This window comes from Blastocystis hominis, assembly GCF_000151665.1.
Source record: "Blastocystis hominis, Singapore isolate B (sub-type 7) whole genome shotgun sequence assembly, scaffold_5".
NCBI classification, from domain to species: Eukaryota; class Bigyra; order Opalinata; family Blastocystidae; genus Blastocystis; species Blastocystis hominis.
In genome coordinates this window covers 662393-683729 of record NW_013171860.1, presented here as the reverse complement: position 1 = coordinate 683729, position 21337 = coordinate 662393, and the positions used below count along the sequence as shown (strand labels likewise).

The following is a 21337-nucleotide window of genomic DNA, read 5'->3' as shown; positions in this document are numbered from 1 at the left end:
AACAGGATAGGCTCCATCATCTATTTCTAATTGGAAAATAGTTCAAGTTTTTAGGGGCTGGGAAATATATGGGCTGTTTTTTGTCGAATTTGACAATCTTTTTGTCTCTCGCTCATCAATTTTGGGTCTATTTCTTTTGAATCTCAAATTTGCCCATTTCCTACTACTTGCTGAAATCGAGAGATGTATTTTTGCCCGACGTGTGGGTGTCTGTTGTTGGTGGAGACGGGAGTTTGCGTGTTTTCATTGACTGACTTTTAGACTGGATATCTGCGCTTCTTCTGTAGCACATGCCCCTATGTTGCCGACGTCACCGGCATCGTAAGGCCAAGGCTTTTCGTGAACTTTAGGTTTCCTCTCGTCTTGACCTGAAGCGTAAAGAGGTGGAAGATGTGCTGGGAGGTGCTGCCCAGTGGGAGAATGCGCCGAAGACGGCTGGTATGTCTTTTAAGTTGCTTTCATTGTTAGCTCGTTGTCCTTACTGCGAGCACGAGGTTGCCTACTTCCAGCAGATCCAGATTCGGTCTGCTGATGAGCCTATGACCACCTTCTACCGTTGTGCCAATTGCGAAAAGATTTGGAGTGATAACAACTAGTCTTTTACTTTTCTGTGTACTATGAACAAACATGTTTGTTCCAACACGTTTATTTTTGTTCTGTGCTACTGCTCTCATTCGCCACACTTCCATGTGGTTGCTCTTGCTCCTTTAACTCGCCTTCCTTCGCTGGCTCCTCCTCAGTTGCTTCTTTTGCCGGCTCCTCCTCAGTTGTTTCCTTCATTGGTTCCTTTAACTCGTCTTCCTTCACTGGCTCCTCAGCACCTTCCTGAGCCGCTTCTCCCTCGCAAAAAGCAAAAAACTTGAGCAGCTTGGCGATGTATTCCTCAGGATAGAGAACCACAATGTCGCTATGGCCAGCATTCTTTACCCACCACGGCTCAAAGGGCGATTTCGACATCTTGTAAAGCTTCTTTCCCAGTTTGAAGGGAATAATCTCATCTTCCTCTCCATGGATATGGAAGATTGGGCACTAGATTACACACACATACCTAGACTCTACTTCAATGTTTTTTATCATTTTCGCATTATTGTAAGGATCTGACTTGCGGATCAAGCAACCGCAAGAAAAGGAACTTCCTACACTCATAAAAACTATAGGCACTCTACCTGAATACAACGATGCGTGGAGAATCACACCACACAGCGGCTTCTCAATATGCTCCTCGTACAACTGATGAGCGACATAACAGGAAGGAACGCTTCCAACTACAAATTAGAATTGAAATGAATATCGCACTTGATTCGCCATAAAAATAAATGTTCTCTCCATCAAAAGACTTTCGAACATAATCATACAAGGCGCGAAGGTCACGAGGAAGATACTTTGCGCAGGCCCTCCCTTGGTTACACCCATAACCCTCATAATCGTAAAAATAAATGTCCGAATCAAGCTTCTCTCCCAAAAACTGTATGGCATCAATGCAGAGCCCTAAGTCAATTGCGTTTCCATGGCTATACAAGATTGCACGTCTACTCTCAAAACTCCGCAGCAAAGGATACTTTCCACTATTTGATTTGTAATGTATAGCATAAATGGATTTGTCATCCTTCACAGGCAAACAAATTACGGAAATGGGCTCAGGCACCTTTGTGTACACGCCCATTTGGTCATAATACATAACGGGTACTTCTTCGTTTGGTCGTACATAGTCTAGATTCGCACACAAACAGCAGAGAAGTACAAAAAGGCGGATAAGGAGGAAACAATGATATGTAATCAACGACTTCCTCCACGTTGCAATGCAGGGAACTCAGGAGGCAGCAAATCCCAAAAACTTGCCCCATAAAAATGAAGTAAAGAAATAAAAACGTCAGCTGCAGGACTTGAACCTGCGCGGGTATAACCCATCAGATTTCAAGTCTGACGCCTTAACCGCTCGGCCAAACTGACTCAACATTATTTTGTAAACTACAAACTTCAAGCGAACGTATTTCTTGTTTCACAGAAAAACACGATGGTTCAAAACATATCTATTATCAAATGGTCTAACTCATTCCCAGGAATCATTGCTATCGTATATCGTGAAAACCCCACGATGGTGTGGTAACTTTTTGATTTTTGATTTGTTCTGTTTAGCTTGTGCAATTTTGCGTCCCTGGACAAACCTGGAGAGTTCCATAGAAGAGATCCAAACCGCGAACATGGTTCCATTCAGTATTTCAACGACTCTGTGGTTTGTATGGAATGGGGATATGGAATTTATAAGAACCACTTAGCTCTGGGACTTGCAAATGGTAGACTTGGAGAGTGGATTTCATTTTTAAGGAGACGTAGTGGTTCGCTTGTGCAGGGATGGAATCTTTACTGAAGGAGAAGTATGCAGGAAAACTCATGATACCCAATCTTTGCGTTGTATCAGCTTAAATTGGCGGCGTAGCATGAATCACGTACGGGATTGGACATGGATCCGAGTGGTAGATCGCTATTGGGCTCTTGCGAGACGAGAAGACATATTGCATCGATATCTATGATGTTCAAAACCACTCCATGGTGATTCCGTTCTGATTTCTAAAATGGATGTGATGTAGAACGATCTGCACAACCCGCGTGCTGCATTCTCTCCACTGGATTGACCGCAAGGGGAGCTACAGCGCTCGCACATCTCCCAAATCGGGCTACAGAGGCCTGATGACTCCGAGAGAACGCTTCGACATCGCTCCTGATTTCCTGCTCGCCGCGTTTGATAACTACATTCAAGTCTTTTCGATCAAGTAGATGATTGGCCGATGCGTGATCTCCAGTTCCTCCAGCCACCAGCTTCTGTATTCGCTGAGCGTAGTCTACAAGTGCATCGCGACGATGAATTCGCGCGTCGCTTTCGTGAACGACAACCCAGCTCCGTCTGCCGGAACGCTCGCGAACTACTCCACAGCCCCCGAGATCCCTTTCCCCGCGTACAGTTATTCGACGCCGAGCCAAAACCAAGTGCAGATCCAGATTCAGAGCCAAAACGCAACGCAGAGTCCGAGCCAGAACCCCAACCCCAGTCCCATCCAGCTCCAATCGCCCGTCCCGGTCCCCATCCAGCTCCAAACCTCCGTGCCTGGCCAGCTCTCCAATCCGACGCCCAATCCGAGCCCCATCCAAAGCCAAATCTCCTTCTCCTCGCCCTCGCCCTCGCCTCTCCAAACGCAATCCCCTCTGCAGTCGCAGCCCTCCTTCCCGCCGCTCCTGCAGTCGCAATCGCAGCCCGGACCGCAGTCGCAGTCCAAGTCGAAATCCAAGACGCAGTCGCATCGACACAATCTCACCGAGCTGGAGTTCGAATCGATTCTTCCCTACCGAGCCACACGCACGATGAGTTTGGACTACCGCGATACGGTTAATTCATCGCGAAAGAAGGACGCTACCGCGGACAGCTCCCTTCTCTTAAAGGCGTCCATCGAGAAGAAAAACTCGGCCGTGTACGATGTGGACAGCAACGGAAAACTGGAGCCCGTCGCGTTTTTCTCGCAGCCATCGGCAAACGTGATCTACGTCGGCGATTGATCGGGGTTTTATCGGTAGATCGATTGGTTTTCGAAGCAGGAACTCTTCGTGGCGGACGCTTATCAGTACTGGATCATCAACGTAACGAACGGAAAGGCCAGTCAGTGCGCCTTCCCCGGAGGAAAGGTGGTGCAATGCGCGATCGATAAAATGGAACACCCGATCATCATGCGGATTTTGACGTATATGAGCGGGAACCAGTCGGTTTCGTGGACGTATCTGACGCAGGTGATGTACCGATCGATCAGCTTTGTGAATCATCATCGACTCTGGTGGGGTCCGGTTCGAATCGATGAGGAATAGTATTACCAACGGGAAGAATCAGATCGAATGCGTGGAGACGCAGGATGAGATCAAGGACGATATTTACGACGTGATGATTCAGCGATGCAAGCAAAAATACTCCACCGATGTGCGAATTGGATCGCGTTTCTCCCCCCTAGGTGACAAAAAACATGGAGATTTTCGCGGAGCAATATCACTCCACGCACTCCAACGAAAACACCGAGCTGTTTTTCTTCTGGTGTCTGTACCACTCGATCTCCGCCCTGGACGAAGAGAATCTGAGCGCCGGCTCGATGGTTTCGGATCCCTTCCAAGCGGTGAAAAACAGCCACGAAGCGTGCTGGATGGACACGGGCTTGTTCGCGATCTTTAAGAACTTCTCGAGTGATTCGCAGGGTGGGAACGAGGGAGATCGTTGAGGGTAGAGGAGAGGTGCGGGCGGATTATTGTGTACAAGGCGGAAGAGAAGGAGCGAATTCTGAAGAAGGTGTTGGAGGCGTATTCGATGTATCAAGGCGTTCGGTTTTGAGTTGTTGTTTTTTATCGTAGAAATACAAAAGCGACTGCTTTCGCCACGTTCTGATCCTCGTAGTGCAGTGCAAATTCGAAGAAGCGATCCAGTTTATCAACTATTACATCTCTTCTCTCGTGAATTCGAAGCAGAACGATTTCACCTCCACGGTGATTGATCGTCTTTTGGTCCTCTGCAATATCCTCACCGCCGTTCTCAGTTTGAAAGGCGACACGAAATTGCTCGCTTCCAACATCGAATTGCAGCTCAATCATTTCTCGTAATCGCGCCGATGGAGTGTAACAAGCAGGAAAACGGCCTCACAGACAATCAGCAAGACGCTCCAGTTTTTATTGTTGTATTTGCGGTATGAGACGGACGTCAATCCCTACCGAGTCAAAGAAAACGACAATTTGATTCAGGAGTATCTGAACATAACGAGCAATCGAAAGCTTCTCTCCATCGAAGACATTATCGTCGTTCTCCGCTACATGTCTCCTTCCTTTTTCATCGATTACTGTACAAATAAGAAGCCTAATTGATCCGCAGTGTGCAACATCGTGAACCAGCTCGTTGCGAAAGGCTATCTCGTCGGACTTCCGCTCGTTGGAATGAACTCGCCCTCCATGCAAACGCTGCTCCAAGTTCGCTTTTGCGGTTCTCTGAACGAGTAGAACTACGTGAATCGAACGGGCGACGTGCAGACCGTCACGATTCTCTCGCTTCTGCAGAAAAGCGTTTACAACTTCAGCGGATATTGGATTCAATAGTATGTTTTGTCGGCTGAATTCAGTGCAGCTATTTCGATCTTTTGGACCACGCGGAGCTGTTTACGGAGCGATGCGAGATCGAGAACTTGTTCTATTCGTTCTATAAGGAGGACGTGCGGTTCGTAGAGAAGCTATCGGAGCGCTGCGTTCCTGGGTTTTGAATTGAATATGGAGTGAAACGTAGAGTTATCGTGTGTCCCAAGTGCCATGCGAAGATTATTCCGCACAGCCCCAACGCCATGACGCGAAAAGCGCAGAGCGCGTCGATGCCGGTGTGTCAAGTGTGTCGCCAGCCGCTGTTCACTTGCTCTCTCTGCGCGCTGCCAGGTGAGCAAAGAGGAAGGTTGTGAGGCGCGTAGTGTATCAGAAATCGTCGGATTGGATGGTGTGGTGTTATTCTTGCCATCATGGAGGCCATTATTCGCATATAACGAATTGGTTTAAAACACATAGCGAATGTCCAGTGAATGATTGCACGTGCCATTGCGCTGAGATCTAGTTTGGGTGAATGTTTTTTGTTTGATTGAATCATGGATCGATTGGAATCTCAATGGATTGATAAATTGATTGACTGATATTAATAGCGTTGAGAAAGATCATTTTCGAAACACTTGTTCCCAACAAACAATCTTCCAATACAAGCAACAGCAGCAGTAGCAACAGTACAGCAGCAGCAGCAGCAACAACAACAACAACAACAACAACAACACATTCTCCTAGAATGCAGCCAATCAAACTTATCGACGAGGCAACTTCCGCTTCTGCGCTTTCGTAATTCGGAAATACACCAAAATCGCCACTCCCACAAACACCAACAAAAGCAACTCAATAAGAAGCAGCGTTGCATCGATCTTATTCTTCTTGATCACAATAATCCCCATCGTAAACTGCTTCTTCCCCTTCGGATTCTTCAGTTCAATCACATAATCCTGATACGACGACGTCCATGTCGGCGTTCCCTGGATAATTCCCGTCGTGAGATCGATCGTCACTCCTTCAGGAAGCGGCGGATTCACAGTGATCATGTGTCCCCACGACTCAACCAGCGGAACCAGCGGCTCCATCGCGACTCCTTGATACAGCGTTAAGAGATCGACCGGGTAAATAAACTGTCCGGGAGGCAACGGCGTGCACTTGCTCGCTTCCAGCTCATATCCGTTTTGCGTGCACTTCAAAATCAAGAAGCCCTCCGCGTACTGCTCGCAGTTCACATACACGTTCTCTCCCAGCCGTCCAGGAGGATACGTGGTGCTGAAGCAGCTGAATTGAACGTTCGCGAGGGACAGGCTCAGGTCTCCAAAGTGGAGATTGCCTCCCTGACAAACGGAATCCGACCCGCAACTCAGCGCGCGAACGCGATACTGCGAAAATGCCCGCGAATTATAGAACATGTACCGCTTTTTCTGGAGCGGAGCGAACGTTTCGTTGCTCATCATGTGCAGAAACGTCCAGGAATAGCCGTTTCGGGATCCCTCGAAGACCCAGGAAGACGGAAGGTTCTGCGAGCAGTTCGCCGGAGCCTGGATGTCGTACGTGTTCACCAGCTCCATTCGATTGGTCATCGTCCACGTGAGAGTAGCGTCTGTACAGGTCGACGAGACCGAAACGGACGTGGTGGGATCGTTGTCGAAGGCGTAGGAAGCGGGCGTGACGGATTCAGGAGCACTGGTCGCATATCCGCGGAAAGCCATCATCGATTCTTCCCAAATAATGGACACCATGCCCCAGAATGAGGGCACTTCTTCGGTGGAATCGGTGGTGTGGAGCTCCACGCCGAAGACGTTCTCTCGCTCGATGGTGGCGAGCTCTCTCCACTCGCTCACCGAAATCAGCGTGGGGGAGGGGAACCAGGTAATAGCGGGCGTGCTGACGGAGATGTCCGTATCGGGAAGGTTCACGCGCGTTAATTCTTTGCCGTTGAGATAGAGGACCGCGCCTGCGTAGACCATGGCGGAGAGACGAAGGCCCAGAATGAAGGAAGGCGACTCGACAGTGAACCGAATCGCGTAGAACTGCGTCACGCTGTCGGCTTGGGGGAAGCTGCCCGGCTTCGCTTCCGACCAGGAATCCACGAAACCGTTGGGCGTGTTCCACGAAGAAGGAGGGGGCGCGTACTCCAAGAAATACTTCCACGTTGAATCTTTAGGGACGGCGGGGCGGGGATCGAACAGAAAGCTTCGTGTGGTCGAACCGCTCGGCAGCGTAAACGCCCCGATGGCAAACTGCGATTCGATCAATGCTTCGATGCTGTTGGTCTTCCAGCCCGTCGAGTCGGTGCGCTGGAGCTGCAAACGATAGCGGGACGAGGGCTCGCAGAAGGAGAGAACGGAAGTCCCGGGATTCAACGCGGACTGCGAGAAAACGAGAGAGTTCTCCGGATCTCGCAGCAATCGAAACGAGCAATCCGAGCAATCCGAAACGCACGATACGCGCAGCTGGAACTGAACACTGCCAGCAGGACATCCACTGACTTTCAGAGTGAGCGTCGTTCGTGTCTCCCCTCCCTGCGGAGTTTTGGCAGTGATCGTGTACTGCGTTGCTTCTTTCTCGATCTGCGCGACGCCCAGCAAACGACCATCATTCGAAGAGAGATAAAGTCCTTCTGGAAGTTGCGGAGAGATCGAGAAGCGGGTGTAGTAGGGAGAGGAGACTGTTGGGGAGGTGAAGGAAATGCCGGTAATCAAATCAAGGGAAGATGGAGAGAAAGACAAGGCAGGGAGTTCGATCTGAGAGAGATCAGCGTTGAGGAGTTGGAATTCTGCTAGCGCAAAAGACCCAATTTCAGTATTGGCGTTCTGCGTTAGAGTCAAGCGGTAGGTAGAGAAAAGAGAAAGTTGCTGCAAAGGATAGAAGCAATACTTCGTTTTTCTCTCTTGGAAATGACAGTTTTCTTGGGTGTCGATTGTGTAGGTGCCTTGAGAATTGATTCCGAAAAGAGTCCATGCTGTGGGATCGGATGCTTCATTCATAGGAGACGTGACAAAGCAATACTTGTTAACATACATCATTCGATTGTTTCCTAATGTCAGTGTGACGCTCTGACTCAGAAAGCCACTTCGAGATTCATAATAATAAGTCGATGGATTCAGATCGAGAAGAGCAGACCCATCGTTCTTCGAGCCATAGGATGTAATGTCCCAGTACTGCGGATTGGACCCACTCGAAGAGTCAAAACGAAGAGTCATATCCGATTGAAGAGTGGAAGGTGTGAAGCCAGCAGCAGAGACAAAGGCAACGATGATATGGTTACTTCCAAGCTTCAAAAAAGAACTTAAGCACAGAATGGATCGCCCAAAAGGGGTCGATGCTCCATTTGTTGCTCTTGTGGACGTTGTAAGTGGACCAGAGGGGAGGTTCGTGCGGTAGATTTCATGGCCATTGATCACAGCAATGATTCCTGCGTTTCCTCGAATGCGCAACTCGACTGAGTCATATCCTGCCTTCGAAGAAACGGAAAACGAAGAGTATAGGAAAACAATGGCTTGCGAAATGGTGGGAGGGGAAGAGGGATCATAAGTTGACCACGAAAGCGGAGAAAAGTTCTCACCATCCCATCCTGATGGAACGGTTCCATCAGCCAAGTACTTTTTGGTCGTATCAAACTCAGCAGCATACACTAGGAAGGAAAGACTAAGTGGAATGAGTGTCTCCGTTCCTTCCTGAAGGCGCGATTTTAAAATTGTATAGGTGTCACTTCCAACAGTAATTTCAATCGTAACGACTGAAGAATCCTTCCAAGTGACACCATTGGAACTCAATAAATGCAAAAAATAATTTCCTCGATCTAAACAAACAGATGCAGTAGAGACTCCCGAAGATCCTGGTCCGATTTCAGCTTTCACCAAACCTCCGGAAGTTAGGATGCGGCAGAACTCACCCTCTGAATTACTATTCGTTTTTGACATCTTCAAAATAATCATAGAGCTTCCAGAACAAATTAGGTTTGAAGTGTCTCGGGACTGCCTCAAAGAAGGAGAAGAACCAGTTTTAAAATAAGCAAATGCAGGACATAATATTCCAAGTAATACTACAGGTAAAAACGAAATGAAGGCAAAAACAGAGTAAAGTTCCGTGCAAAAACAAGAACAGCATTGTCTTCACCTGCTAGTCCAAAAGTGAATATTAAGTTGATGAGAATAAGTAATTTTATGATCATGATTGTGTAACTGGTAATGCTGTAAGGAATGGAGCGGTTGGACTAATATTCGAACACTTTCTGATGTAGAAAATAGAGTTGTTACAGTGTTGTTTGCATTATGCTTTGTGGTAAAAGAATTGAAATGTTATACTTTGTATTGTTGTTGCATTATATAATCATTATGGAATGGAAAGAGCTTTGAGGTGTGTGTTGAGATAATGTGTTATCCAGATGCATAACGACATGAAATATGTACAGTTCAATGAAGAATTATAACCAAATATGAAAAAGTGGATATAGGCACAGTAAATGCATCATCCACTTGTTATTTTGAAATACACTCAATATTAGATGATTGTATTACTGGAATGATGCTTTCACGAAGCCAAGGTTAAATATATATCGCACTTTGTTAGAAAACTAACTGATATGGTTACTCTGAAAAAGCAACAAATAATAGCACGTTATAAGAAATGGTCATGATTATGTAGTGAGCTGTAGTGAGTAATTCGACCATCTCTTATGAGTGGACAACCTGCTCACCACATGATAGACGAAATGTCCTAAACTCTATTCAACTCCGCTTTCATGTATCTTTCCTATTCATACAATAAATTATATAGAATCGATCATTGAAAAATCAAAAAAGAATCTAATATGACATATTATTGTAATTCCAATAATATAGAGTTATTCTCTCTTTCTATAAAGGAAAACAATTCGAATAGTCTTTTCTACGTGTAATTTTTGTGTAGTTCACTCGTTTCTACACTCTAGTAATCGAATAGTTCTCTGAAAGGTTTTTGCTAACTGACAAACACATCGGCTGCTCTGGATTTGATCATCCATATTCTTTAAGGCTCCATATATCAATTCTACACTTTCGTAATGTAAGTAATCGCGACATTTACTTTGCAAAAGAAATAAGCTATACGCTTGATTAGCAATTCAATATAATCTTGCTTTTTTACTACCACTAATAATGACAAAAGAGATTGATTTGGTAGGTCCAAATTCAGCCGTGCATTTTCGGTTATGTTCATCATAATAACTCCACATCGGAATTTCCTATTTTCTACTCATTTTTGTTGTTTTCTACTGTTTTTTATACGCATACACTAATGAATACTCCTGAGAATCAAAGTACTTCATATACTGAAAAATAAACTGCTAGACTTTTCCAAATACCGACCAATCGATCCTAGAAACGATAATAGAGTTAAAACAGACGTAAATCGGATTCTGGATTTCTTTTATGTATGTAGGATGTGAAACCTATAGAAGGAGAGGATTTTGAGAAGTATGGGCTGAAAGAAGAGATTATGAGTGTGCTGTGTGAGAAGGGATGGGAAAAGCCATCTCCTGTTCAGTCACAGACAATTCCTTCCATTCTTTCTGGAAAAGACATTCTTGCCCGCTCAAAGAACGGAACAGGAAAGACCGGTGCGTATGTGATTCCCTGTATGAATCAAATCGACCCCAAAGAGCGAGTTATCCAAGGTACCTCATTTTGCGTTTCTGTTGACTTTTCAGTTCTTATTCTGGTTCCTGCGCGTGAACTTGCTCTCCAGACCAGCCGCGTGGTCCGTGAGTTTGGCAAGGCATTGAAAGTGGACTCTATGTGTTGCTTTGGCGGCCAGCGACTGGCAGACGACCTCTATCGTCTCCGCCGTGGCGTTCACGTTCTGGTCGGCACAGCCGCGCGTATTTTAGACATCACGCGTCGCGGCCACTGCGATCTGAGCCACTGCAAATATTTGGTTTTGGACGAAGCGGACAAGATGCTTTCTGACAACTTCCGCCAAGTGGTGGAGGACCTCATCGCCTTCCTCCCTGCTGAGCACCAGACGCTGCTTCTCTCCGCGACGTTCCCCAGCACGGTGCGAAGCTTCGCCGCGGAATACATGCACGAGCCGGTGATGATCAACACGATGAACGAGCTGACGCTGAAGGGCATCACGCAGTACTATGTGTATTTGGAGGAGCGTCAGAAGGTGAACGCGCTGCACACGCTGTTCTCGAAGCTGGAAGTGAACCAGTCGATCATTTTCTGCAACAGCGTGGCGCGCGTGGAGCTGCTGGCGAAGAAGATCATCGATCTGGGATACAGTTGCTATTACATCCACTCGCGGATGGAGCAGGACGACCGAAACAAGGTCTTCCACAACTTCTCGCAGGGCGCGGCGCGCCATTTGGTGTGCACGGACCTGCTGGCGCGAGGACTCAACGTGACGACGGTGAACGTGGTGATCAATTTCGATCTCCCGCAGAGCTCGGAGACGTATCTGCACCGCATTGGACGATCGGGAAGGTACGGACATCTGGGACTCGCTGTGAACTTTATCACGGACAAGGACAAAGAGGTGTTCTTCACCATCGAGCAGGAGCTGGACATTGAGGTGCAGCCGTTCCCGAAGGAGGTGGATCGCAATCTCTACTGTATCTAATCTCGGTTGTTTCAAAATGGGTGATTGTTTGTTGTGAAACGAGTGGAGAGGGTGTTTGTTCCCAATGAAGTGATTCCTCATTCCCATTGAACTGATCACCTCTATCCAACACACATGTCATTGTTTGTTCCACAAAGACATCAAAAACCAAAAGAACAGCATTAAAACTGCATGGCACATTGCTTACAATCGTTCTCTCCTTTCCCGTTCATAGTACAAAGCTTATGTGCAAGTTGGAGGCTTCTCTCCAGTCCAAGCATTGCAAATCACATCCTTTAAATTGGTAGAGGCAGGCACAATCGCACCTTTGTTGATACGCATCGAAGGGACATAACCCAACTTGGGCGTTCGGTCGTAAGCTTTCTGAATCAAGAACTTCCCCTCTCCTTTAATACACTCCATTACTGCATCTCGCACGCCTCGCGGATCTTCCAAGTTCTTACTGCAAATACTAAGGCTGTTCTCGTCGAACTTTCTTCGCTCATAGAGACAGATCATCACGTCCACCGCGTCACCTGACGTCGTATGGCGAATGATACAGTTCTCTACCAAGTTGCCATAACACTCCGCAGGACCATGCTGACAGTTGAACTGAGGAGGGTCTTGCGAGATCTGGGTTGACTTTCCGGAAACATATATTTGGAGATCTATCACATCCATAATATAAGGATCGTGAGCCACCTTGCTTAACGGGCCTTTCACAAATCGGTAGGTGTCAGGGCACAGACTCTCCAAAAACAATTCCACTTTTACACGTGGATGGAAGGATTTGTTGGCCGGTTCTTGAATACTGACTTGATCTTGCTTCTTCTTTTCCGTCTCTACCACAATGCTGTCGCTATACAATTCTTGCTCGACTCCCTTTCGAAGATTAGTTTTGGGCTTCTTCCTGGATGCTCCCGCCAAAACAACAATCCCATCATCCATGTCATACTTTTCAGGATGTTCTTGCGCTTGAAACTTTGTCCATCGTGTAATGAGATTTGGACGAATCGGACCCGTACTCTCCATTGTTGTTTGGGATCTAAAGGGGGCGTTGGAAAGTTCCGTGTTCCTCAATTGCGGAATTAACTATCCATAAGCAAACTCACTAATACACACAAAGATCATCTGCGCTGCTGCATAAACAATTCCCATAACAAAGAAACATATTATGCAGATAAAGAGCTTATTCGACATCATTTTGTTTGGATTTCGGTTTTGCTCCTCAGTCATCTATTTTTCGCTATGCTGTTTTCGTCTAAGGTGCTCCTAACAAGGCGTAGTCATATTTCTATTCTGATGGGAATAATTACAAATATAGCGTTTTGTGCTTTTCCTGGGTATGGCTAAGTCGGGAATCATTCCAGAAGCATAATGATTCGTTCTTTCCTGAGTGCATGATCGAAGAATAATGGCATGTCACAATCGCGGGAATAATGGTGGAAATTGAATGGAGAAAGATGGAACCATGAGGTAATAGTGTTTTGTCATTATTTCTTTCGTTTTTACTCATGAAATTCAGTCAGCAGCTTGGTAATGATTATTATGTCGACGCTCTTGCGTCTCTGTAATTTGTTTGTCGTGTTTTTCATTGCTAGTTACAACCCTTTTGTCTCCGGTTTGGCGAACGGAAATCTGCCCAAGAAGGCGTTTGTAGAGTACATCCAGCAGGATTCGTTCTACTTGGAGTAGGGGTTGTGAATGGCGGTTAATTTCTAGTGTGTACGAGAAGGCCTACCGAAAGGCGGCGGAGGTTTGCCACTCCCTAGGCTTGGAGGAGTATGAGAAGACGTTTATTGGGTTGATTAGCGGTATTGTGGGTGAGAAGACGAAGCACCAGGAGCGTGCGGAGGCTCGTGGAGAGAAGATCGAGCAGCCGGAGATCTTGCGTGCTACGAAGGGTTACACGGATCTTCTCACGAAGGCTTACACCGAAGGAAGCTTGTCTGATATCATCGCTGCGATCCTGCCGTGCAGCAAGCTGTACCAGTTCATTGGCCAGGAGATCAAGCGATCCATCCCCGACCACAACCACGAGTACTCGGAGTGGATCAATGTCTACTCGGATCCCAGCGTTCAGGCATCGACGAAGATTCTGGAGGATATGCTCGACGCCGTGCTGACTGAAGATAAGAAGGAATCGGCGCGCTTTTACTACTCGGAAGCGATGCGTCTGGAATTCGAGTTCTTCAACCAACAGAGCCATGTGTACGCTCTGCCCACGACCAAGATCTTCAAGGTGGCCAGTGGCTGCGTGTGCCACAGCGACGTGGAAGTGGAGTGCTCGCATGTGAGCGATGGAAAGGTGGATCGAGAAGGACTGGCTGCCTTTGTGCAGAACTTGCCCAAGCGCGAGATGCAAGAGTGCAAATGTATGGAAGAGTGGAATTCGAAGGTCAAGGAAATGAGCGTGGAGTACGGAAAGACGGTCGTGGACCTGAAGGACTTTTCGGAGAGTGATGAACCTTCCTTGGGTTACGGCTCCTTCGACTCCTTGCCTCAACTTCTGAAGACTACGCTGCCTGTGTTGGTCGCTCCTTCTGCAAGCGAAATTACCGCTGTAGAGAAGTTTGGCCTGAAGGTACGTCGCCTGCTGACGGCGATGGCGTATGAACTGTGTGATCTCCCGAAGGATACTGTTTTCTTCGTGGATCACATCTTCGAAGTGGGCATGGCGTTGATGGGTTCTGCGTTCTATCCTCGACAGCACTTTGACACGATACCCACCACGCTCATTATCGCTGGAAGCGATTCGGGCGGTGGTGCTGGAATGCAAGCGGATATGAAGGCTTGCGCGGCTCTTGGCTCGTACACCGTGACGGTGTTCACCGCTCTGACTGCGCAGAACACGCGCGGCGCTCAGCACATCTACTTCTGCCCTCTGGACTGGATCGGCGAGCAGATCGACTCGGTGATGCAGGACTTCCGGATGGACTGTGTGAAGACCGGAATGCTGGGCACCAAGGAGGCTGTGCATTTGGTGGCGGAGAAACTGAAGCAGTACAACGTCAAGACGCTCGTGGTGGATCCTTGCATGGTCTGCCGAAGCGGTAACCGAATCATGCTGGACGATGCGATTCCTGTGGTGAGACAGGAGCTGATTCCCCTGGCTCTGATCATCACTCCCAATTTCTATGAGGCCGAGGTTCTCCTGGAGCGTTCGATTCCCCACACCGTGGAAGGAATCAAGGAGGCAGCCCGCGAACTTCGCAAGCTCGGCTGCCCGAACGTGTACGTGAAGGGAGGCCGCATGGAAGGAACCGACGAAGCCTGCGACGTGCTTTGTTACGGAGAGAACGGGGACTGCGAACTTTTCATGGTTCCCTACATCAATTCTCGCAATACTCACGGCACTGGATGTACTCTTGCGTCGTCCATTGCCGCGGAGCTCTCGCACGGTAAGCCCTTGCTGGAGGCTGTGCGTGCTGCGAAGAAATACGTGAACGAAGCGGTAGTGGCGAGTCGATTCCTCCATGTGGGAAAGGGAAAGCAGGGTCCGCTGAATCACTTGTACCGCACTTTCCCCTGCGTACAGCATTAACGATAATATGGATGTTATTGGTGGAGGAGTACTTGAGGGTTATAATGATGTATGTGTTGTTGTAAGTACACTTCAATGCTGTCTCAGAGTTTGTTTGTTTCAACCAACAGTATTATTAATTGATTTATTGATTTACTACTATTGCTACTGCTACTGCTACAGCCACAACAGTTCCTTGCAATTCGAAGCGATACGATCGTCAGCTCTTCAGTTCGTGGGTTGTCGCATGACGTAGCGAACCCCATCAATCATAACGTAGGGAAGCGACGGATTGGCGGTGTTCACCTGGTTCAAGGGAACGACCGGCGCCATCGTCGACGCGAACAGGGTCTGCTGGTTGGGGATGTCCGAGGGGACAAGGTACAGCGGGGTCTTGGAATTGGGCTACACGTCAGCATCCGCGCGCAGCGCTACCGTCGTCGCCGCCACGTCCGAGTAGAAGACCGCAGGTCTAGGAGTCATATCCTCTGGTCTTGCTGGTACACAAAATGGCGGTCGGCGCTCCCGACGCCGGCGAGCTCGGCGATGGGCACGGGCTGGTCGTTGGAGAGCGTGACGGGAGCGTCGGGGTCGGGCGCGTAAATCACGCGGTGGTTGGGCGCCACGAGGACGACGTCGCTGTCGGCGAGATTCTCCGGGAGCGCCACGGCCTGCTCGCCGCAGCAGTCGATGCAGCAGTCGATGCAGCACGGACAGCACCCATCGCAGCAGCACGAGTTGTTGATGCGCTGGCGCTGCGTGTCGAGCTCGCGGCCCAAACAGCAGCGATGGCAGCGGCCGCAGCATTCCCGCTGCGGACTGCCGGCGACGTCGCCGCTGTTTGGGCCGCTGGACCCGCAGCAAGGACAGCAAGGACAGCAGGGACAGCAGCAATCGCAGCAGGAAGAACAACAGCAGGAGGAGGAGGAGGAAGAGGAGGAAGAAGCAGAAGGGTCAGAAAGAAGGGCGAGGGAGCGATGGCGCTGATGGCGCTCGACGAGGATGCAGATGGAGGTGACGATGACGATAGCGGCGAAGGAGCACCAGTTCAGAATGAAATAGACGAGATACACGCTGTGGAAAGCGTGGACGGGCTGATGACTCCACGCTGCAAACTTGACACTCCCCATAATCATGAGAGAGAGCTGCAATCCAAGCAAAAGGAGGAACGAGAATGTATTAATCGCGGAGATCCGCCTAGATGAAAGTGAGGATCGAAGCGTACTTCCATACGACGTTATTTCGAAAGTTTCGGAACGTGAAGCCGACCATGACAAAAAACAAAGTGACAGCTAGAATGCAGTTGCACTACACATCGAAATCGAAGAAGCGAGGCGTACAAAAATCCATAGCGCCCCCGGATAGCTCAGCTTGAACTTTAGTCTCTGGAAGCAAATCCATAGGAACGAAAGCGGAAAGCAAAGATTAAGTACCGCATTAAACGTTAGCATAATCGATATCGTGCACGAGGAACTCCCCGTGTCCACTACGTTCGCTTCCATTTGCATTCCAAATCCACAAACAAACAAATTCTAACAAACATTGCACAAGCAATGACACTACAAAAGATATCGAAAAGGTTCTCGATTCGTTCCATTTTCTTCTTACTCCTCATCTCTCGATTCTTCTTCTTCCTCCTCCTCCAACGGCGCCTCCACATCTTCATCCTCCACCATCTCGTCTTCTCCCTCTCCTTCCGCTTCGTTTCCCAGCGTCTTTACGAAATCGCGCGCTTTCTGAGCCGCCTTCCGCGTCGTTCGCACCCCCGGCTCTTCATCGATGATGAACTCGCGCGCCTTCTCTGCCTTCTTTCTCCGCGTTTCCTCGCGCGCCTGCGCGATTTCCGCCTCGCTCGGATACTCCCCCGCCCACACGCGGTCGTAGCTGTGCAGGCGCGCGATGAGCTCGGCCTCGCGGTCCTTGGCGTTGCTGATTTTATTCAAATTGCGGAAGCAGCGCGGCCTGCACAACATTTCGAGCCATTCGACGCTACCCTAGCTTCAACGCAGACGTGTACGCGCGGAGGGCTTTCATGCCGGCCGATTCGTTCAACGGAACGCTGCGGCGCGCCGGCTTCTTCTCGATGAGAGGCTTTCGACGCTTGATGCGGCCGTAGTCATCATCTTCGCTGTCCTCCATCGCGGATTTTCGGCTGCGTTTTCGCTGTTTCTAGGAGTGAAGAAGCCGAAAAACGCAGACAGGGACTTCTTCCTCAGAATGCCATTCCTCCTCCTCATCACCGACCTCCTCCTGGTATTCGTCTTCTTCTTCTTCCTCTTCCTGCGTTGTGGGTGCGCGTGCAATCTTTGGATCCTTAAAATGAACAGGGATAACAACAATGTTACTCTGCTCAGGTTCGTGGGAATCGAGAGTCCCTGCACTCCCGAATGCATCTGCGCCGGTACAGATACAATTGTGTTCGCGGGGATTGCGGGAGCAGACACTGATGCGAAAGCACTAGGAATAAGCCTTTTCCACCCTTTACTCACGCAGGCTGATTAGGCATCCCTGCTCTTACAGTTTGGGCGGGTACCTGGTTTTCGACAGGAACAGCTTCCATTATTCGTTAGTGAGTAGCAAAAAACTAAACGTTATTACGATCTTGAAAAATGAGTACCCTCAAATGTATCTGAAAGCTTCTTGAATTCAAACAGAAAGAGAGGAAATAACCGCGGAAGTCGTAGTAATTCATTCATCTTTATCATTGTGCTAACAAACAAAAACAAAAATGGAAAATGAAAACACAACTTCAGTTCTTGGATCGCACGTAGCGAACTCCTTCCTTATCCAGTACGGAAGCGATCGTTTCGGCATCAATGGTGGGAAAACACTTTCGAACCTACAATTCACCAATTTCAGTAGCTTTGAACACAGGACACCACGCGGTCAAATAATATTATCTGCTTGGCTCGAACTTCATAGGACAAGGTCGGATTTTTCTCGATTGCCTGCAGAACTTGCTGCGAAGCATCGGATCTGTCTTCCTTGCTGCTGCTCACCGGCTTCTTGCCGACTGCCATCGAAACTGCACGCCTAGGCGATTTCACGGGAGTTCTCATCGATTCCTCCCTTAAGCTCATCCTCCGATTCTCAGCAGGCCGGATTGTCTCCAATTCTGCAATAATGTCGTTCGTGACGACCAGGAGGAAATCAATGAGTTCGCGGCGCGATGGATCTGCTGTCATCAGCTGGTCGCTCAGGCTTTCCTGCGTTTCTTTGATCTCCTGAACCGTCTGGCTCAGGAGTGATTTCACATGTGTCTGAATCTCGCTCTCCGGGATGGCTTCCAATCCCTTCGGAATTTGTTTCATATAAAACTGCAGCCTCTGCAGTCGCTCCTGTGCAGAGAGTCGTGAAGGTTGTGATGTCGCTAATGTCTGCGATGTCTGCGATGTCTGCGATGTCTGCGATGTCTGCGATGAAGGAGTGGCTAATGCTGTCGATTTCACCGCCGATTTGGACGGCGAGACCACAATACTCGAGCGTCGCGGCGTCACATGAGCGATTCCCCGCGATTGTGCCGGCATTGTGACGCGCCGAATCTTGCTGGGCGTTTCATTCTCCACCAAACTATCGTCACTCTCCTCGCTGAAAACCGCGGGATTCTCCTGCTGTGCGCGCGGTACCCCGTTTCCCTGATTCACCGAACCGCGCATCCCCGCGGTGAAATCCATCTGCGATGCGTCCGGGATGGCTACAATGAATCACTGTACGTGCAGAAACCCCCGGTCAGCTGCGCCTGCAACCCCGAAGGCGCGGTTCCGTGCGCGACGACACACATGTCCTGCGAGAAAATCTGCCCCGCGATTCTGGAGCGCTCTGCGAGATTGACCGGGTTGACCGGATTGGCGGGGGGAGGAGAGGGGCGGGAAAGCATGTTTGCCGCGCGTTTTCGGTAATAGACGGCTTGGAGGGCTTGGTAGTCGAGCTACGAGGAAATGAAGGGAGAGAAGGAGAGAAAAACTTCGAGTTTGGCTCGGATGTCCTCCATACGCTTCTTGAGGGAATGGAGCGCGTCGACAGACAGGGAGCTGGGGGAGAGAGGAAAGGAAAGGAAAAGGTACTCGTAGTCAGGGTGGCGGAGAAGGGAAGACGCTTTGGACAACGCGTCGCTGCGGGAAGGAGTGCGCGAGGGTTCGGGGATGCAATGGTTGACATGCTGCGTGCGACCGATCTCGGACATGCGACTCAGGTCTTTGAAGCAGATCGGACAGTAGCAGTCTTTGACGATACAAGTCGCTTCCTTGTCATTCGGACCATCTTTGGAGTTGTCGGTTTCTTGATCGCGGATTGTTATAATAAACTTTGATTTTCCAGCAAATAGACTGCTACCACTCTTTACGGGGTAGAGCACGCCCTTTTTCAACATTTTAAAATTTAGGGCGGTGCCGTTAAAGCTACCCTCATCACGAATCTTTAGGCAATCTTCCTGCAAATCCCAAAGAAATGTAGCGTGATGTCCGCTTATTTCAGGATCTTGGTCCAGCAAAAACTCAGCTATCACAGTCACTCAACAAATCAATATCTACTATCTGGAACAGTACGTCCAAAAAGGCACTGATAATTAGGAGCCGTAAGGAGTATTTGTTTGCTTTTCCCTGTGTATGGCCCATCAGTTGCCTTCAAAATAACATACATCTACAACAAACAACAAAATTATGGTATGCTAACTTCATTCTCATACAAAATATCACCTGGTTCATTCTCATAGGCTTTTATACTAATCATGTCTCTTCCATCCACATATAACTCAATATAGAAATATTTCGAGCCCTTTAACTTCGAAATATCAAATTCGATTTTTTTCACAAGCTGATTCTCACTACTATTATCGCTCAACCCTTGATAGAACGCTGTCTCCACTTTCACCTGTCCAGAACGCTCGGGCATGAACCTCTTCCGTAGCGGCTTGTCCATCGGGATGGGCGTCCCTCTCGGAATGATCGTGTAGCACTTTCCATTGTACAGCTCCAAGCTGTAGTTATAATATGTTACACTTTTGATGGTGATATCGTGCTGGAGGTAGCTCTTCAGAGCGCCCTTTGCCACGATTTCCTTCGGATTGGCCGTATCGATTACTCTGCTTTCTTGAAAGCTCGAAGTAACGCACTTTTTCACAATGGGCAGAAGACTTCCTCCACCAATCAGAGCAACGTAACCAATCGCTGATTTCTCCATCTTTACTTTAGCAAGCATGTTATCCACGATTTTCAAAGTTTCTTTGATTTTAGGTTCGAGAATTCCATATAAGACAGTTTCTGTAATCGTAACTTGAAACTCCGGACAGCCGGAAATGATCTTGCTCACATCAATATCAACAGAACGTTTAGAAATCGATTCTTTTGCATTCCTGATATCTTTAAGTACACTGCTATAACTCCGTCGACATTTTGCACGGTCCTTACACTTCAATCCCTTTTTTTCGATCTCTTTAATTATATATTCCAACACTAATTCATCAAATCTCTCACAACCAATCTCATTTGAACCATCACTAAACAAAACAGTAATAGTTTTGGCATCTTCCACTTGAACCAAACTGCAATCAAAGGTACCTCCTCCCAGGTCATAAACCAAAACTACATCATTCCTTATACTCTCATACTTCGAAAGGAGCTCAAATACTGCTGCAGTCGGCTCATTGATCAACTTTACAACTCTCAAACCGGCTTTTTCAACTGCTTTTATATATATAGATCGCTGTCTTTGAGTAAATCGGGCAGGAACGGTAATGACGACATCTTTGAAATCACGTCCGGCTTGTTTCTCTCCATCCTCCTTGATACATTGGATGAATCCAGTTATAAGATATGGAACACTATAAGACTTATCACCGTTTATAACCTCGATTCCATCTTCCTTTTCAACCAAAGCCATGCCAAATATTTTTTGATCTACATCGCTATTATTTAAGGATTCAAAGTTTTCTCCAATTAACATTTTCAAATGATGTAAGACACTCTTTCCATCATCAATTCCATAACTAACATCCGGGTCAAAGCTGATAATAGATGGTATTGTATGCTGCCCATTGTCGGTAGAACAGAATTCACAGTTGCCTGTTCTATAAAAGCAACAAACCGTATAACTAGTCCCAAAATCAATAGAAAGAACAGAATCTTCCATAAAAGCGAA

General features: G+C 48.1%; 9 protein-coding genes; 5 read left to right on the top strand and 4 right to left on the bottom strand.

Moving 5' to 3' along the window:
• Positions 1 to 162: 162 nt before the first annotated feature.
• Positions 163 to 626, top strand: GSBLH_T00004085001 (uncharacterized protein). XM_013042929.1 has 4 exons: positions 163 to 231; positions 262 to 321; positions 351 to 438; positions 469 to 626. Exons 1-4 carry the CDS (start codon positions 184 to 186, stop codon positions 594 to 596), a joined length of 324 nt encoding a protein of 107 aa, XP_012898383.1. The 5' UTR covers positions 163 to 183; the 3' UTR covers positions 597 to 626.
• A 4-nt stretch (positions 627 to 630) lies between these two features.
• Positions 631 to 1663, bottom strand: GSBLH_T00004084001 (uncharacterized protein; the record flags this gene model as incomplete). XM_013042928.1 has 4 exons in its annotated part: positions 631 to 1029; positions 1060 to 1136; positions 1167 to 1265; positions 1297 to 1663. 4 exons carry the CDS (start codon positions 1661 to 1663, stop codon positions 646 to 648), a joined length of 927 nt encoding a protein of 308 aa, XP_012898382.1. The 3' UTR covers positions 631 to 645.
• A 1972-nt stretch (positions 1664 to 3635) lies between these two features.
• On the top strand, positions 3636 to 4664 carry GSBLH_T00004083001 (uncharacterized protein). XM_013042927.1 has 4 exons: positions 3636 to 3821; positions 3853 to 4230; positions 4260 to 4351; positions 4384 to 4664. Exons 2-4 carry the CDS (start codon positions 4005 to 4007, stop codon positions 4627 to 4629), a joined length of 564 nt encoding a protein of 187 aa, XP_012898381.1. The 5' UTR covers positions 3636 to 3821; positions 3853 to 4004; the 3' UTR covers positions 4630 to 4664.
• A 5671-nt stretch (positions 4665 to 10335) lies between these two features.
• On the top strand, positions 10336 to 11700 carry GSBLH_T00004082001 (uncharacterized protein; the record flags this gene model as incomplete). XM_013042926.1 has 4 exons in its annotated part: positions 10336 to 10396; positions 10428 to 10483; positions 10519 to 10753; positions 10787 to 11700. The coding sequence occupies exons 1-4, from the start codon at positions 10375 to 10377 to the stop codon at positions 11698 to 11700; spliced, it is 1227 nt and encodes a 408-aa protein (XP_012898380.1). The 5' UTR covers positions 10336 to 10374.
• Positions 11701 to 11922: 222 nt separating this feature from the next.
• GSBLH_T00006761001 (uncharacterized protein) lies at positions 11923 to 12915 on the bottom strand (the record flags this gene model as incomplete). The annotated part of the gene is made up of 2 exons (XM_013042925.1): positions 11923 to 12771; positions 12802 to 12915. 2 exons carry the CDS (start codon positions 12913 to 12915, stop codon positions 11923 to 11925), a joined length of 963 nt encoding a protein of 320 aa, XP_012898379.1.
• Positions 12916 to 13193: 278 nt separating this feature from the next.
• GSBLH_T00004081001 (uncharacterized protein) lies at positions 13194 to 15311 on the top strand (the record flags this gene model as incomplete). XM_013042924.1 has 3 exons in its annotated part: positions 13194 to 13249; positions 13281 to 13370; positions 13402 to 15311. 3 exons carry the CDS (start codon positions 13194 to 13196, stop codon positions 15221 to 15223), a joined length of 1968 nt encoding a protein of 655 aa, XP_012898378.1. The 3' UTR covers positions 15224 to 15311.
• Positions 15312 to 15430: 119 nt separating this feature from the next.
• GSBLH_T00004080001 (uncharacterized protein) lies at positions 15431 to 18381 on the bottom strand (the record flags this gene model as incomplete). XM_013042923.1 has 7 exons in its annotated part: positions 18073 to 18381; positions 17196 to 18041; positions 16543 to 17164; positions 16428 to 16510; positions 15707 to 16399; positions 15638 to 15674; positions 15431 to 15607 (listed from the first exon to the last, which is right to left on the bottom strand). Exons 3-7 carry the CDS (start codon positions 16651 to 16653, stop codon positions 15431 to 15433), a joined length of 1101 nt encoding a protein of 366 aa, XP_012898377.1. The 5' UTR covers positions 16654 to 17164; positions 17196 to 18041; positions 18073 to 18381.
• Positions 18382 to 19208: 827 nt separating this feature from the next.
• On the top strand, positions 19209 to 19511 carry GSBLH_T00004079001 (uncharacterized protein; the record flags this gene model as incomplete). Its single annotated transcript, XM_013042922.1, has 1 exon — positions 19209 to 19511. The coding sequence occupies one exon, from the start codon at positions 19209 to 19211 to the stop codon at positions 19509 to 19511; it is 303 nt and encodes a 100-aa protein (XP_012898376.1).
• Positions 19512 to 19858: 347 nt separating this feature from the next.
• Positions 19859 to 21328, bottom strand: GSBLH_T00004078001 (uncharacterized protein; the record flags this gene model as incomplete). Its single annotated transcript, XM_013042921.1, has 1 exon — positions 19859 to 21328. One exon carries the CDS (start codon positions 21326 to 21328, stop codon positions 19859 to 19861), a length of 1470 nt encoding a protein of 489 aa, XP_012898375.1.
• Between the last annotated feature and the right edge of the window lie 9 nt (positions 21329 to 21337).

Coding starts and splice junctions, on each gene's coding strand:
- GSBLH_T00004085001 (XM_013042929.1), top strand. CDS start 184: ATGTATTTTTGCCCGACGTGTGGGTGTCTGTTGTTGGTGGAGACGGGA. Junction 232..261: donor TGTTGTTGGTGGAGACGGGA/GTTTGCGTGTTT, acceptor ACTGACTTTTAG/ACTGGATATCTGCGCTTCTT. Junction 439..468: donor GAATGCGCCGAAGACGGCTG/GTATGTCTTTTA, acceptor TTTCATTGTTAG/CTCGTTGTCCTTACTGCGAG.
- GSBLH_T00004083001 (XM_013042927.1), top strand. CDS start 4,005: ATGGAGATTTTCGCGGAGCAATATCACTCCACGCACTCCAACGAAAAC. Junction 4,231..4,259: donor CTTCTCGAGTGATTCGCAGG/GTGGGAACGAGG, acceptor CGTTGAGGGTAG/AGGAGAGGTGCGGGCGGATT. Junction 4,352..4,383: donor CGTATTCGATGTATCAAGGC/GTTCGGTTTTGA, acceptor TTTTTATCGTAG/AAATACAAAAGCGACTGCTT.